The following is a 16,192-nucleotide window of genomic DNA, read 5'->3' on the forward strand; positions in this document are numbered from 1 at the left end:
GATTGCTTATTTATAAAATGGCAAAAATTAAACACTAAATTTAAAGTCTTTTCACCATCATATTTCAGTAAAACCACTTAAAACTAATATTTCAGTTTCCAAATAAACTGGTTGTATAAAGACCAATAACATGCCATTAATGCCTGTTGTGACTAACTAAGCTTGATGACTACAGCTAGACTACTGCTAGACATTGAAAATAATACTTGCAAAAGAAAATTGTCTAATAATAAGTGTACCTACTCAGAGAACACACTTCAGGCCATTTTAATACACAATTAAAACTAAAATTTGCAGAAAATAGTAAAATATTTAACTTGCTCTTTGTAGAATTTAGACTTAAACAAAAATCATGTAATTTGATCTGGGGTGTCCAAACTTCTGTGTATGGCTGTATATATTAATTAAACACGTTGAATTTATATAAGCCATTTAACCGCATTTGTATCTGTTCCATCAGTACTTCATTCTTTATTGCAGGGCACTTACCATTAAGTGTTCAACGTATAGGCAGGCTCGCTGGTGGGGGCACTCCATTGATGATTTTGCCCAGAGGTTTGGACAAGACTTTTTAAGAGAAAATCGACATGGCTCTTTCGCCCCTGTCAGAGAAAACACAACGGCACAATGGTGAGAAGCAATGAAATACAGAGCAGTATTTTATTTGTTTTATTTTATCTTGTACTATATGATGCACTGTGTTTAAACTTTTGTTGTGAATTATAATATTCTACACTCATTCAACTGAAGTACATAATCCAAAGTGAAAATGACTCACTTTCTTTTCATAAAACTTGAGCATTTCACATCTTTTGAATCACTTTTACCAGGCTGTTCAGTCAGTACATTTTATTTTTTAGGAGTTGGATTTAACATGTCTTTCCTGTTCTCTCCTGTCTGGATGTGAACAGTACTTCCTTGTACAATTACTGTATATGAAATATCTGTGAGGCACCCTGGTACTGCTTTTAAATGAACCGTCCTGTGCCTCTTTTGAAGGTTTGTCAACGCAGCTGGGTACTTTGATGCCATAGCTGATGCCCTGGAAGGTGCAAAGGAGGAAATCTTCATCACAGCCTGGTGGTACAGATTAGACTCAGCATCAATCATTCCTCTTGTGCCTAGGTTTGACGACGCTGTGAGCACTTATTTCACACCCCTTGATGTAGTAGAGGAACATGCGGGACTCGTTTTTGCACACCATAGCATGCATGCTTGTTCCCCAGAATCAAATCTCATTCCACCTGGGGATATTTGTTATGAATGTTTTTGACAACGTGCGAATGTCTCCCTTTCTGGATAAAACTCAGTAATATTTGGTTGCTCACCAAACTCTCTCCAGTATTTTTAGGTTTAGACTACTGGAAATTTGAATGCATTATTAATTTCACATTAGCACACATTTTACTTCTTGAATCCTGGAGCGAATTTAATGTGAGTTCATTTAAGGTGGTGCTGCAGTGGTTTTGTATTCATATTTCTCTTGTCTTTAGGCTGAGTCCAGAGATCTTCCTCAAAAGACCAGTGGTGGATGGGAACACGTGGAGATTAGATCATGTTTTAAAACGAAAAGCAGTGAGTATCTTCATCAGCTTGCAGTTTATGAAATGGAATAATGAGTCTGGAAATTAATATTACTTTTTAGTTACTACATAATACACTGCATAAATGTTGCATAACTCTATGAAGTCATATTTTGCAGTTTTGACCAATAGAAAAATGCTTCTGTCAGATTGCTAGTGACCTCGATTTTATCGCATTGCAGTCCTTTAGAAACAGTGGTGCCAAAAAAAGCATTCTTTGTGTGATACCATAGAGAGGAACCACTAACCCTAACCCTAACTAACCCTAACCAGTGATTTGTAGAGCTAAGGAAAATAGAGCAGGTTTTGAGATGATTGTATTGTTGGCTGTCTACAGCCCCTGCCCTGTAGTACGTACTTGGCTTGTGTCATATGCTGGATACTGTAGTGTACACGACTGTGAAGAGTAGTACACAATGTACAGTATCTTCTAATGCAGTATGTTGTACAATAGTGTGCCATTTTAAACATAGCCTTTATTTGAGAGACTGCAACCTGATGCAATGACCACTATGTCCTGGTAGCTTTCTTTTGCTGTCTTTTTAACATTTTTACAAGGATGTGACCTGGCAATAAAGATGGTTTTTTAATATCCAATAAAGATGGATATTTAATCATAACATTACCTTGGTGTGCCTAGATGTAAATTGAACTTTGAAAATGTATAAGTAGTTCAGCAGTGTCATGACTGTTTGTAGATCAATTCATATTAGATATGAGCGGTATTGGAGGTAAGTAGCACATTGCATTAAAGTACTGGTAACAAAGTAGTGTACATTATGCTTAGTAACTTTAAGTATTTTTACTTGCATTACTCATGTCTCATACAAAGTAATATTTCCCATCATGCATTTAAATCATACATGTATTCTTTATATAGATTATTTGCACCTGTTTGTGTATGTGCATGGGCATGTGCTACCTGTGGAAAGCTGGCTGTGTGAAGCACTGTATCTCTGCAAGCAATCTGTCAAAGCATCTAACTGTGCTAATGTAAAACTGATGGATAAAGGTACTGGTGTTGTAGAAGAGCGAGACCCAACCTCACCTGACATCCCAGACTCATTTCTTTACTTTATTATTTTATCTTCATTCAGCAACAGAATTTATATTTTATTTGTAAATATGTTATTTTGGATTCCTAAAAGCTGCTTATTTGTCAAACAGTTATGTCTTGTTCAAAGTCAGGGATTGTGACAGACCCCTTTAGATGACATTTTCTCTAATTGGCTATTGCTTTCTAAATGAATTAGTAATAAATTATGATTGGTACAGATTTCTATGGGTTAAATTACTTTTTCCCAGTCAGTAATAAGTAATCCATTACAATTCATGATTTATTTGTAATTTTGCAATGAATTGCTTTTGAATAGCTACCCCAACAATCTGTAGAAGTTGCTGTGTACTGAAATTTGTGTACACTTAAACCACATGGACAAGGTTAAAGCTTGGACTTGTTTCTGATCATCTCATCAGGAGCAAGGCGTAAAGATCTGTGTCTTACTCTACAAAGAGGTTGAAGTCATCCTGGGCCTCAACAGTGAATACACTAAGAAGACTCTGATGGGCCTTCACTCCAACATCATGGTGAGTCCTACAGTATGTCAGATGTTCCTAAAAGCTGGCTGCTTTCCTCCACTGACAGTGATACAGAGGGGAGCTGTCCCTCTGAATCAGCCTTACCCCCTCCCCCTCCACATCACACAGCCGCTCCTGTCCCTCCAAGAACAAAGCCCCTATCAAAACATATCACGCACAGCACTGGATCGCCCAGCTAGTTTCTGGCCCCCCGGCCAAAGGGAGGGGCTGCTTACTTAGATCGTATTTGGGTTTTGCCAAATTCTCTCTAGCAGAAAGAAGGGATATCGCTCTGTTTTGAACCCTACACATTGTGTCTGGTGATGGTCAGGTTGGTCCTCTCTGGTTGTCTGCAAGAGCCTGAGGCTGTAAGTCTGCCTTGGTCTCCTTCGATGCGGAGGAGCCATCTTGGCATTGTAGTGTGTCTCTGCAGTGTCCATCACTGCAGCAGGCTCACCCTGGGCTGGGGAGTGATTGACGCACCGTCATATTATCTTATTGGAGTGCTGGTTGAAATTGTGCAGAAGAATGATGCTGGGAAGTGGCTGGGGACCCACACCCTGAGGAGACGGGCCAGCGCAGCAGCTGGGTGGAGGTATATTCTTGGGCTCTGCTGGTGCACATGCACCTGCCAGGGGCAGCATCCTCTGGAGGCTCTGCAAAAGCTGGTGGAGGCGCAGCTGTACTTGTTTCTCACATTGGGTGCCACCATCTTGTGAGCCCTGCTATTTTTGGCATGAAGCCAGCTGTATTGCTGACTGAAATTCAATTTGTACCCCCCCACCAACCCTTTCGAGAGATCTTTTTAATGTTCCAGTGTATCGGTATCCCCAAAAATCCGGTACTAATGATGTTATTTATCCTAAAACACTTTGTCGTTTTTGAAAGGGCAATAAATTATTCAATCATATTACAACTACAAATCTAGTCTAATCAGGGGTTGTAACTAATTACGTTTGTTTATCTACATGTGCTGAAGCAAAATGTTGATGGATTTGTACTTTTGTGATTTTGTTTTCAAATACTAATATTTTGTTTGTTTACTGTATCTATGCTACTTTGTTTTTGATCACACCTCTGACTTTTAAGATTTATTGATTTATTTCTGACAGAGTTTAATCAGAAAGAAAAGAATAGAGTCTCACAAACTTCAGGTTCTAGACTGTTGGATTCTGAAAATAGTAAAATGTTCCACTGCAGTTACCCAGTAGTTTTTTGACCTTGTAATTTTGTACTAGTACAACTAAATTGTCTCTAAGCTGCCTAAGTTCTTGAATATATAAAGTTATGGACCTGTTAAGTTCAGCAACAGTTTGAAACAGGTGCATAGCAATGATAATCACAGGCCTATCCGATTTAAAATACAGCTTTATAAAAAAATGTAAGCCGTATTTTTAAGTGAGGTTTGACTTGTTTTCTGTGAGTGTTGTCACTGTATGGCAATATGCTTTGGCTTTGAATGCTGTTCAAATGTTTTCTGGTAGTGTTTTTGTCAAATTTTTAACACCGTTATGCAGACATATGTGTGGTGCCTTCAGTTGCCTTCATTAGAATATTTTGGGTGATAGACGTCCCTTAATTGTTATCTGCATTAGCCTTAAAGATCCAGTCTGAAACTAAAGAAAGCAAACTTCGGACATCAAACATGTCTTTGCTGATCAGCTTTTTTTAAGATAGGAGAAGTTACAAGACACAGCATGTTTGGAAAATGTATTCGGAAAAATACATCTGCTTTCTACGCTGTAGACTGAGGTTCAATCCCCCGCCTAGACAAGCACCCTACACTATACCAATAAGAGTCCTTGGGCAAGACTCCTAACACTACCTTCACCTACTTGTGTAGATTGATCAAATTGTAAGTCGCTCTGTTTAAGAGCATCAGCCAAATGCCATAAATGTAAAGATAATACAATGCATTGCTGAACGATTACATCAAATTTATTTAGGTGAAACACTGCCTTATGAGGGGAACAATGAACTTTCCATATCTTACTGTGTTGCATGATAGGTGATCCGGCACCCTGACCACGTTCCGTCCACAGCACTCCTCTGGGCTCACCATGAGAAGTCAGTGGTGATTGATCAGTCGCTGGCCTTCCTGGGGGGCATCGACCTTGCCTATGGGAGATGGGACGACTACCAGCACAGACTGACTGATGTAGGCAGCGTGAGAAGGAGTCCTCAGCCCAGTCCTGCACTGTCCCCTAGCCTCACCAGAGTAAGATGGCAACAGCATCATCGTCATTATCACCAGTCCATGAAAAATAAAAGTGGTTCAGCAGTAACAGCCGTGGTTTTGTACATTATCATGGCAACTCTTTTTAATGTAAAACATGGTCTGTATAGCACCAAAAAATTGTTCCACTGTTGTTATGAGTCAAAATGATTTTTGGTACTACATAGAACCCAAAAGTGCCCTGATGTGTTTTTTTTTTTTTTTCTTCCCCAGATTTGATTTGATTTGATCTACTTGGGTAAAACTTACTTTAGACATGCATAGTTATAGAGGACTTTTTTTCAATTTTAAGATTTCTGCACAATTTAGTCATTATCAGTTAAACAAAGTCATTTGGAGTCAGTCAGAGCTTAGATGCCTGAAGTGTTTAAACACTACAGAAAACAAATTTACAAATTGGCCATCTGTTGCCTGAGACATTATTTTGCAATAATTTTGCGATTTTGTGGGGAAAATTGGTGGATTCATTTTTTTCAGTGAATAAGTTGATCTTGAACTCTGGGCTTATTATGAAGATATTAACCTTAAAACTATATTATTAAGTTGTTCCAAACCTTCTATAAATTCATTAGTAAGTAAGAAATAATATGTAAGTCACAGAAGTTATGGGGGACAAACATCGACCTTTGGGATTTAAGGGGTTAATTATTATAATCAATAAATCTTTTAAAAAAAAATGTAAAAAACCTGATGTAATGCATCAACAAGAACAAGTCCAGTGTACTACTTTGTTCCGATTCAGTGAATCAAAGCATTTTACTTATGCTCCTCAGAGATATAAATAGGTATTCAGTGAGTTTCAGAAATAGAGGGTATCACTGGCTGTTCAGACGTGCTTCTCCAGTGAGCTGTAAGCAAATTGGACAGGAGTAAACTTGCTGTAAATGTGACCCATGGAGAGCAATAGCCCACAGTGGCCCTGCAATGTTTGTCAACATCAGGCTGACCCCATCAGTGTCGGCGACATGCTATTGCCAGCTGGGTGTTTCCGAGATCTGTCAAAGTGCTCAATGGGGGAATGCAACATGCACCTGACAGCTGCCAGCCCAGACTCCTTCTACTGATCAGCACCAATGCACCAATGAGCATCTATGTGTACAGCAGATTTGTCTGCTACTTTGTAGCAGCTGCATGAACAGTTATGATTATACAGTCAGTGTTAGGTAATGGCAGACTACATGTAATCTGAATGACATTATTTGATTACAAAAAATGCAGAGTTGGATACCTTTTGAAAATGGGCATAACAGTTACTTTCTTATTGACTGCTATTTTTAAGGATAACATTTTTTAATAAACATTCAAAAAATGTGTATGAGTGAAAACAAATGCAACAGAATACAACAGGAACTTATCAAAAAGTAATTAGGTCTAATCTTATCTTATTGGAATGGATCACTACTTTTAAGTAATCAGAAAGATTACGTTGCTGATTACAAATTACATTCATACAATGAAATCAATACTGGATTACATTTCTCAAGTAATCAACAGTGTATGTAGATCAGCTGATAATTTAGCATAAATTAAAGGCATTTAATTTGCTCAGAATGACTGCGTAAATAAATTGAGACATGCATTTAGATTTTTCTTTATATTTTCAGCTGTACTGACCAAAACTAAACTTGTGTCTGGACAGCATATTATGCAGAGAAGACCACTGTGGGCTAGCTTTCAACTTGAAGTCAGGTTTTTGTTACGCGGATTGACTTTTAAATTTTTTTTTTTTTTTTTTTGGGAGCGGCTAGTGTCTGCAGGTCTGGATCTTCCTTTTTTCCACTAGCAAACGTAAAATCGCAATTACAGAGCATCTGGGGCACCCTTGAAGGGCCTGCGGTTGCTAATCCCAGTGCTCTCATGCTGAGGAACATTGCCTGGCCTCCCCGGGTACTTCCTTCCCCCTGGAGAGTTGCATTAAACATAAAGGGCCTGCATGGATGAGTGAGTCAACAAATTACCGGGGGCCACTAAATGGGGGAGAATGATTTCGCTTATATGGCACCTCTCGCAGGCTGCTGCCTACCTGCCTACCATTGTGTCATTAAATATGGGGCCTGGGCTTTTAAATAAACATGATTTCAGCCTTTCCAAATCGAGATGCTTATTGCATGTACTTAGGGGCTTCTCTCCCCATGCATGAATGGCTGTATCCATCAACTCGGGCCTCCTCGACTGTAAAATCTTTGCTAATATACATGAAACTGTTACAGCTGTTGGTCTAACCTTTCCAAACGTCTCCTAAGGAGCAGAGTGATATTTGCACTTAATAAAATTATGCCCACCGGGAGGAGACTGCTGTGACATTTGCCATTTGTCAAGTCCAGACCACTATGATCCTCCATGAACCATTAACCTGTGCACTTCAGAGGCTATTTTCCTCTGCACTCCAAATGCAGCCCAGTGTGGATAGGGACAGTGAGGACTGCTTTAGTAACACATTACACTCACTGATACTCTAATCCGTGTCATGAAGTCGAGCCATTGATTCAGGACAGGTGGGCCATTACCAGGCCCTAAGACCTTCGAGCCAACAGGCAGCTCAATATATCAGCTGCCTTTAATATGGCATGTCGTTACCATTACACAACAGTGCTGAGCGAGGATAAGTTCTGCCATAGACTTTGAGGCTTTTTTTCATTAAACATATGGTAGAAATAGATTGTCTTTACGAGAGAGCAGGTGGCAGATATTACTGAGAAAATACTACATCTGACAAGAGGTTCAATAAACCCAGAAGATGCGCATTACATAGCAACTTAATTTGACAATATTAAACAATTGAACAATAAGACAGTTAAAAAACAAAGCTTAAAAGTGCTTAAGTGATGGTTTGGAATCACATCCATCCATTCTCCGTCAGGGTCACGCTGGAGCCTATCCCAGCAGTATTCGGGCGGAAGGCACGACACACCCTGGACAGGTCGCCAGTCCATCGCAGGGCAGACAGACAGGTACAGACAGTCACTCACACCTAGGGGCAATGTAGCATGTCCAATCAGCCTGACTGCATGTCTTTGGGAGGAAACCCACACAGACAGAACATGCAAACTCCACACAGAGAGGACCCTGGTCGCCCAACCGGGGAATCAAGCCCTCCTTGCTGTGAGGCGACAGCGCTACCCACCACGCCACCGTGCCGTCCCTGGTTTGAATTCAGTTTTTTGATTGAAATGGTTCGATGTAAAATATTATAAACTAGACTGAAATGTATTTTATTCAATTTTGGGAACAGTGTAAAGTAAGAAATTGAAATAATGCAAGTAATTATGTGTTTGTAGCCATTTCTTTTAAACTTATCAGCTTTGAGATTTGATTACCATTTTTCAAATAAGAGACACTGTGGCTATTAATTTTATTGTAATTTTTTTTTTATTCTTTCATGATTACTATTGAATCATTTACATCTCTGTTCATCATTCGGAGCACACTGAAGGTACATCCTACATTACTGCTTCCTGTACCTGAAACCTACACTCCCACTCAAAAGTTATACCCAAAAAGAATAAATGTTTTCAAGTAAAAATATAAATTTTTGGAGATACATGTCTAAAATGATTCCAACATGATGCTAATATTCTGTAACTTTGTAGGTTTCAGCTCATTTACAGGAAGCTGTTAATGTGTCCAGAATGATTAACAGAGCTGTAGATGGTTCTAAAAAGCTGTTAGTTATAATGAAATTACTGTCCAGAATGCCTTGTATTTGGCAAGTGGTGATATAGTCTTAAAGCAGCCAAAGTACCAAAAAATTACTGCCCATAAATAATTACAATATATTATTGACCAATTTAAAACTTTGTTCTAAAAACATTTTACCTTCTGGTGCTTTATTAGTGTGTCAGTTGTAAACAAAAAAAAAACAGTATGTATAGGGTACTAACATTATATTACAATCATTGTATATGTGTACCTACAACAAAATTGATTTTGTTATTAAAAAAAGTGACTGAAAACTATTAAACGGTATTGTATGGGTTGAGGCGGCACGGTGGCGTGGTGGGTAGTGCCGTTGCCTCACAGCAAGGAGGGCCTGGGTTTGATTCCCTGGCTGGGCGACCAGGGTCTTCTCTGTGTGGAGTTTGCATGTTCTCCACGTGTCTGCATGGGTTTCTTCTGGGTTCTCCGGTTTCCTCCCACAGTCCAAAGACATGCAGTCAGGCCAATTGAACATGCTAAATTGCCCCTGGGTGTGAGTGACCGTCTGTGTCTGTCTGTCTGCCCTCTGATGGACTGGCGACCTGTCCAGGGTGTATCCTGCCTTCTGCCCGAGGACTCCAGCTCCAGCACCCCCCCCCCGCGACCCTGACGGAGAAGTGGCTTAGAGAATGGATGGATGTATAGGTTAAGATCACAAGTAACCCAGACTGTCTCTTTGTCCTGCAGCAGTCTGCTGCTACAGTGCTGGAGGAGGATGAGGAGATGAAGTTCAGTGTGGTGCTGGAGGAGGAGCTGCTGGGTGGAAATGGAACAGGAGAGCCAGTGGAGGAACAGGGGGAGAACAGTGTGTCCCTCACCCTCCCCATCAGCAAACCCCACACAGCATCGTCAGAAGAGAAGAGCAGACGCAGCTCAGAGGCCACAGAGTCCAGTAAGAGGAACACTTTCAGGGTTTTTCATAGTTCATTTGACATACTGTAGTGTAATAAGTATAAGTGATTGAAATTATTGTATATAAAATAGGTATATAATGATGCACATTTTTTGTTTTTGATTGTTTTCTACTACAGAGCACTAATTATTCATACACAGATATACGTCTTCCAGCATAACCTTTTCAGCAGTCCTTTACCAGTCGTCTACAAAATCACTCAGAATTTACAAGCGATTTCAGAAGAAAAGCCAACGTTGAGCCAACTTATTGAACACGACTATTGCTGACATGCAGCATATCAAGTTGGATGCAAAAGCTTGAGCACCCCTGGTCGAATTAAATGTTCTGCTAATTTTCTAACTGAAAATAAGTTAACATGTCATCTTCAGAGAATATACTCCTGCACATTTGAATGCACAATTGCTGTTATTTGCTAAATTTAACATACATAAAAAAGCAGTTGTATAATATTGTTTTATTTTTTCAACATGTTAAACTAAATAAATAGAATAATAAGTAGTAAGTAGAGCATGTACATTAAAGTAAGCATTTTGAACTGTGTTCTCTTTAGAGAATGCGTAAACTTATTTTTACTTAAATGTATTAACTACTGGGGCGTTCAAACTTGCTGACAACCTGGCTGGCCTGAACACAGCCTTTGCAGGGTGTCTACTGATGACATATGCACAGTGGTGGTACTGGCTTTACATAGGGTATATAGATAACCCAGTTGTGTGTGTGTGTGTGTGTGTGTGTGTGTGTGTGTGTGTGTGTGTGTGTGTGTGTGTGTGCGTGCACATGTGTACATGTGTGTATAGAGCATTGCAGCAGTAGGAACAGTGTGAGCTCCAGATCGCTGCCTGCTAGAGACTGGTACACCAAGAGTGTGTCTCTGCGTTCTAGTGACTCCTGCTCACTGGGTTTTCACCACTCACTCCTGCTACCTCACGGTCAGTGATACACACACACTCTCTCCACCATTAAAATACTGGCAGGGTATAGCAGGAAAAAGATGTTTGGCTATCAGCTTTTTCTGCATTTTTTACTTTTTTGCTATTTTTTCACTCATTGTGGATCTCTAATTATGACACAATGAATCGTATCCATGTGGCTAGATAATTGTTAAACATTATCAGGCAGCTGTTTAGATTTGACTGATATTTCAAGTCAACCTTTATTGATGCATTCCTTGTACTCTTGAAGAACAGAGCGTTTAGGTGACTCTGGTCTACTCTGATAAAATATTTGCATTTTATTCGCTTTACTGTACAACCCCAATTCCAATGAAGTTGGGACATTGTGTAAAACATAAATAAAAACAGAATACGATGATCTGCAACTCCGTTTCAACCTATATTCAATTGAATACACTACAAAGACAAGATATTTAATGTTCAAACGGATAAACTTTTTTTTTTTTTTTTTTGCAAATATTCACTCATTTTGAATTTGATGCCTGTAACACATTCCAAAGAAGTTGGGACAGGGGCCAACTACCACTGTGTAACATCACCTTTCCTCTCATTAAGAATTTGGGAACTGAGGACACTAATTGTTGAAAGATTTGTAGGTGGAATTCTTTCCCATTCTTGCTTGATGTACAACTTCAGTTGCTCAACAGTCTGGGGTCTCCGTTGTCGTATTTTGCGCTTCATAATGCACCACACATTTTCAATGGGAGACAGGTCTGGACTGCAGGCAGGCCAGTCTAGTACCTGCACTCTTTTACTACGAAGCCACGCTGTTGTAACACGTGCAGAATGTGGCTTGGCATTGGCTTGCTGAAATAATCAGGGATGTCCCTGAAAAAGACGTTGCTTGGATGGCAGCATATGTTACTCCAAAACCTGTATGTACCTTTCAGCATTAATGGTGCCTTCACAGATGTGCAAGTTACCCATGCCATGGGCACTAACACACCCCCATACCATCAGAGATGCTGGCTTTTAAATTTTGCGCTGATAAAAATCCAGACAGTGCTTTTCCTCTTTGGCCCGGAGGACACAATGTTCATGAATTCCAAAAACAAGTTGAAATGTGAACTCGTCAGACCACAGGACGCTTTTCCACTTTGCGTCAGTCCATCTCAGATGAGCTCGGGTCCAGAGAAGCCGGCGGCATTTCTGGGTGTTGTTGATATATGGCTTTCGCTTTGCATGGCAGAGTTTTAACTTGCACTTGTAGATGGAGCGACGAACTGTGTTCACTGACAGTGGTTTTCTGAAGTGTTCCTGAGCCCATGTGGTGATATCGTTACAGAATGATGTCGGTTTTAAATGCTGTGCCACCTGAGGGAACAAAGGTCATGGGTATTCAATGTTGGTTTTCTGCCTTGCTGCTTACTTGCAGAGATTTCTCCAGATTCTCTGAATCTTTTGATGATATTATGGATTGTAGATGATGAAATCCCTAAATTCCTTGCAATTGCACATTGAGAAACGTTCTTAAACTGTTGGACTATTTGCTCACACAGTTGTTCACAAAGTGGTGAACCTCGCCCCATCCTTGCTTGAAGTTACACATATAAACATTTTATATTTCTCTGTAATGCTTATCCAGGTAGATCCTGGTAGTCCTGAATTCTATTTTTTATAAATGTTTGTGTTGGCATCAGCAGATATGATAAAATGTCAGATATCGCCACAGGGCCACAGTTTTTATATCTGTGCATACTCAGTCATCATAAAATCTATGTTTTGGTTGGTTTCCCTGTGTTGTGCTTCATTTTTGTGGCACCGTGTATGGCCTGAAACACTCCTCATAACTTCAGTGTGAATGGGCAAAGCTTAACTGTTATAGTCTGAATATGGATAAGTATCTGTTGGTTTTCGTGTCATCACAAAAACACTGAATTCAGAATGGGTTGTTCTTTGGAGTTTAGTTTCCATACACTTCTGTGCCACTTTATTAGGTACAATTAGGTGTTGAATTGCTTGTTAACACAAATAGCTAATCAGCCAATCATGCTGCCGCAGCTCAGTGCATTTGGGCATGTAGAGTCAATACAACTTGCTGAAGTGCAAACCGAGCATCAGAATGGGGAAGAAAGGTGATTTAAGTGACTTTGAACGTGGCATGGTTCTTGGTGCCAGACAGCTGGTCTGAGTATTTCAGAAACTGCTGATCTACTGGGATTTTCACGCACAGCCATCTCTAGCGTTTACAGAGAATGGTAGAAAATATCCAGTGAGCGGCAGTTGTGTTGATGAAAGTGCCTTGTTGATGTGAGAGGTCAGAGGAGAATGGGCAGACTGGTTCGAGTTGACAGAAAGGCAACAGTAACTCAAATAACCAACCATAATCTCTAAGGAATGTTTCCAACACCTTGTTGAAAGTATGCCATGAAGAATTAAGGCAGTTCTGAAGGCAAAAGGTGGTCCAACCTTTTTTGGCCGGTGAGTGTATATGGACAGTATAAACTGGGTAATGGAAAAAAAGTTTTTTGTGATTGAGTTATTTATTTAAGTTTTCAAACTGTTTATTGAGGCTTCTCATGTATTTTCAGTCTTTACATAGTTTCCAGCATGCAGACAGAACCCTAAATGAAAGTTACTCACAAAATATTTTTTTCTGTTTTAGAGTTCTGTTTTTTTTTTGTATTGCAGACACCAGCTCCCTCAGAAGTCACATTAGCAGCACAGAGCTATGCGGAGAGACGCGCTTCTGGCATGGCAAAGACTACTGCAACTTTATCCTTAAAGACTGGGTTAAGCTCAACAAGCCTTTTGATGGTATGACACTGTTTGCATCAAACTTTGAGCAGAGCACAGTGCATCTCAAAAATAATAACTGTTCTGTCCTCCGATTCTCTTATAGTCCCTGAACCAATGTATTTTGACTAGTGAAGCAAAGAATACTCTCACCCATCCCAGAAGGACATGATTCTTTTTATTTGGTTTTTCTATAACCCAGCAGCATCACGTCATACAACACAAACAAACCAAGAAACTGAACAAGAAATGAGAAGCTCCACTACAGTATATGTTTGATACGTATCTTTGATTCCTTCTGTCAGATTCATCAAATGAAGCAATCTCTAGCAAACAGAGAAATGTGCGGGGAAAACAGACAGAAGTTATTGTACTACCTGAGCTGCTCCAAACTATTCCATTCTACAGACAGTAGGGGTTATTGTCAGTTCACAGCATTGTCACTGTCTTTCTCTATTTTTGCATCTCTGCTTTTGTGCATTGCAAGGTCTGGTGCTCACACAGTGATGTCTGGCTATGGCTCAGCAGGAAGATGTGCAGGCCTGACACATATATACATTACAATATTCTCTCACTTCAGGATGGTGGCACATCCTCACGAACAGAGATTAAGCCCTTCTTTGATCGTCTCAAAGGGGCCCAGGCACCACATTTGTTATGCTGATCAGTGTCACAGAGTCCAGCAAATCCTGTCTTGAGTTAATTCATGACGAGCTCCATTTCATGAACTTCCTTTTTAAACTGAGGATGTCGTGCCTTCTGCTATTGATGTTGAGAGGTTATTGTTTGTTTGTGTGCTTTTATCTTGTCAAGATTTCATTGATAGGTATAAGACACCAAGAATGCCCTGGCATGACATTGGAGTGGCTGTTCACGGGAAAGCTGCAAGAGACATTGCCCGACATTTTATTCAGAGGTGGAACTTTACAAAGGTAGGAATACATTTTAGTGACACAAAATAATGAGAACTTTGAAACCTGTTTCAAGTTTTTGTCTTACATATTCAGGTGGCATTCAGGTTTTACATATTACACTTCAGTTTTCTCAGGTTTTCTTGGGGTTCATAAAATATTTATATGTTTTTGTATTATATATTCAGGTTTCATTCTGTATTCCGGTATTTCATCTTATGTGTTTGGGTTTCATTGAGTGCTCTCAGGTCTTATATATTTAAGTCTCGTTAAATAATTTGTCTTATTGTGACATATATTTAGATTTTATTCAGGATCTTGTTTTCATCTTTGTTTTCATTCAGTATTTTTAGATTTTTTTCCACCCTTAAATGTTCTTCATATATGCTACATTTTATTATTGCATTTTATTTTATACACTATACTTCACTTCTGCACAGTCCTACTACCACTATTACTACTGCAATAATAATAATAATAATAATCATTCTGCCTATTTCTTTTAGTGCTAAAAACAAAAAATCGGGCACAATTAAAGATCAGAAAATATACATGGACCACAACTCCCCCCTTCCTCAAGCTCCTTTAGTTTTTTTAAAGTGATCTTTATTAGCTTGAGCTTAGCACCCCCTGCAGTTGTGCATTGTGTCTTGTGCTGAATGCCGTCAGCGTTCAATGGCGGGCCTGCTCTCCCGCCTCCCTTTTAAAGCAATTAGAGGCCTTTTTACTTTGATTGTTCGGTAATTGAATTGGTTTGAGGCCTGTATGATTTCCTTTGCAATATGCCAGTCATATTTCAGGCTTGGCTACAGATCAGACACTCTCCTGGTGAATAATTAAAGTGGAGGGAGCCAGGTGTGTGCACAGCACAGGAGGGCAAACAAAAGGCGGCTGAATGCTTCTGATGAGGTGTTTAGGGGAAATGAGAATTCTCTGCTCAAAGACAGTGCACTCTCATTTATTTCCTTTGGTGCCAGTTGACTGGTGATGATTAGAGAACAGCACTCTGCTATTTTCTGTATTCATCGTGACCACAAAGAAGGAATGTCAAAGTGAGAACAATTCAATCAGTAATGAGAGTATGAGACAGTATGAGATATGGCTATATTAGAGCGTTTAAGACCCTTTACCTCATGGGCTTTTTGTTGCTTTTTCTGACTGATGACTGATTTCATATCAGCATTTCATTGCATGACTTCTTGCTTTTTTGTAGTAGTTGTTTAATTCACAGTCAAAATCAGCTGTTAAGTGGTTATAAAAACAGTTTCAAACTTATTAACATTAAATGTATGCCTATTCACCTTGGCTTAATAGGCACTCTTAAAAGTAAAAGTACCTGGAAGGTTGTTTACGTGATGCTATTGAAGTACCACTTTTTGTTCCCTAAAGAGAACCCCTCTAAGTAACTTTTTGTTTCAAGAGCCTCCACATAATTTAAAGGTTGTAGGAAGAGGCCTAAAATTGTTATAGATTATATTATGTGAAGATTCTTTACTTTTCCATTGTGCTAGTCCACTAGATATTTCCAACTGAGCAAATTTTTTACATTATTAATCAATCAACTATCAACAATCAACATCAAT

General features: G+C 39.4%; 1 protein-coding gene across 2 annotated transcripts in view; it reads left to right on the top strand.

The window, feature by feature from the left end:
- Window positions 1-16,192, top strand: part of si:ch211-168k14.2 (phospholipase D1) — a 46,446-nt gene that overhangs the window by 16,696 nt on the left and 13,558 nt on the right. For both annotated transcript variants that reach the window (XM_037538953.1, XM_017720922.2), the window contains exons 9-17: window positions 481-630; window positions 1,000-1,083; window positions 1,494-1,575; window positions 3,060-3,170; window positions 5,170-5,379; window positions 9,781-9,985; window positions 10,807-10,938; window positions 13,594-13,719; window positions 14,512-14,630. In XM_037538953.1, the coding sequence (XP_037394850.1) occupies window positions 481-630; window positions 1,000-1,083; window positions 1,494-1,575; window positions 3,060-3,170; window positions 5,170-5,379; window positions 9,781-9,985; window positions 10,807-10,938; window positions 13,594-13,719; window positions 14,512-14,630 (1,219 nt within the window). The remainder of the gene's footprint in view (window positions 1-480; window positions 631-999; window positions 1,084-1,493; window positions 1,576-3,059; window positions 3,171-5,169; window positions 5,380-9,780; window positions 9,986-10,806; window positions 10,939-13,593; window positions 13,720-14,511; window positions 14,631-16,192) is intronic.

Source organism: Pygocentrus nattereri, chromosome 6 (genome assembly GCF_015220715.1).
Source record: "Pygocentrus nattereri isolate fPygNat1 chromosome 6, fPygNat1.pri, whole genome shotgun sequence".
Lineage (NCBI taxonomy): Eukaryota > Metazoa > Chordata > Actinopteri > Characiformes > Serrasalmidae > Pygocentrus > Pygocentrus nattereri.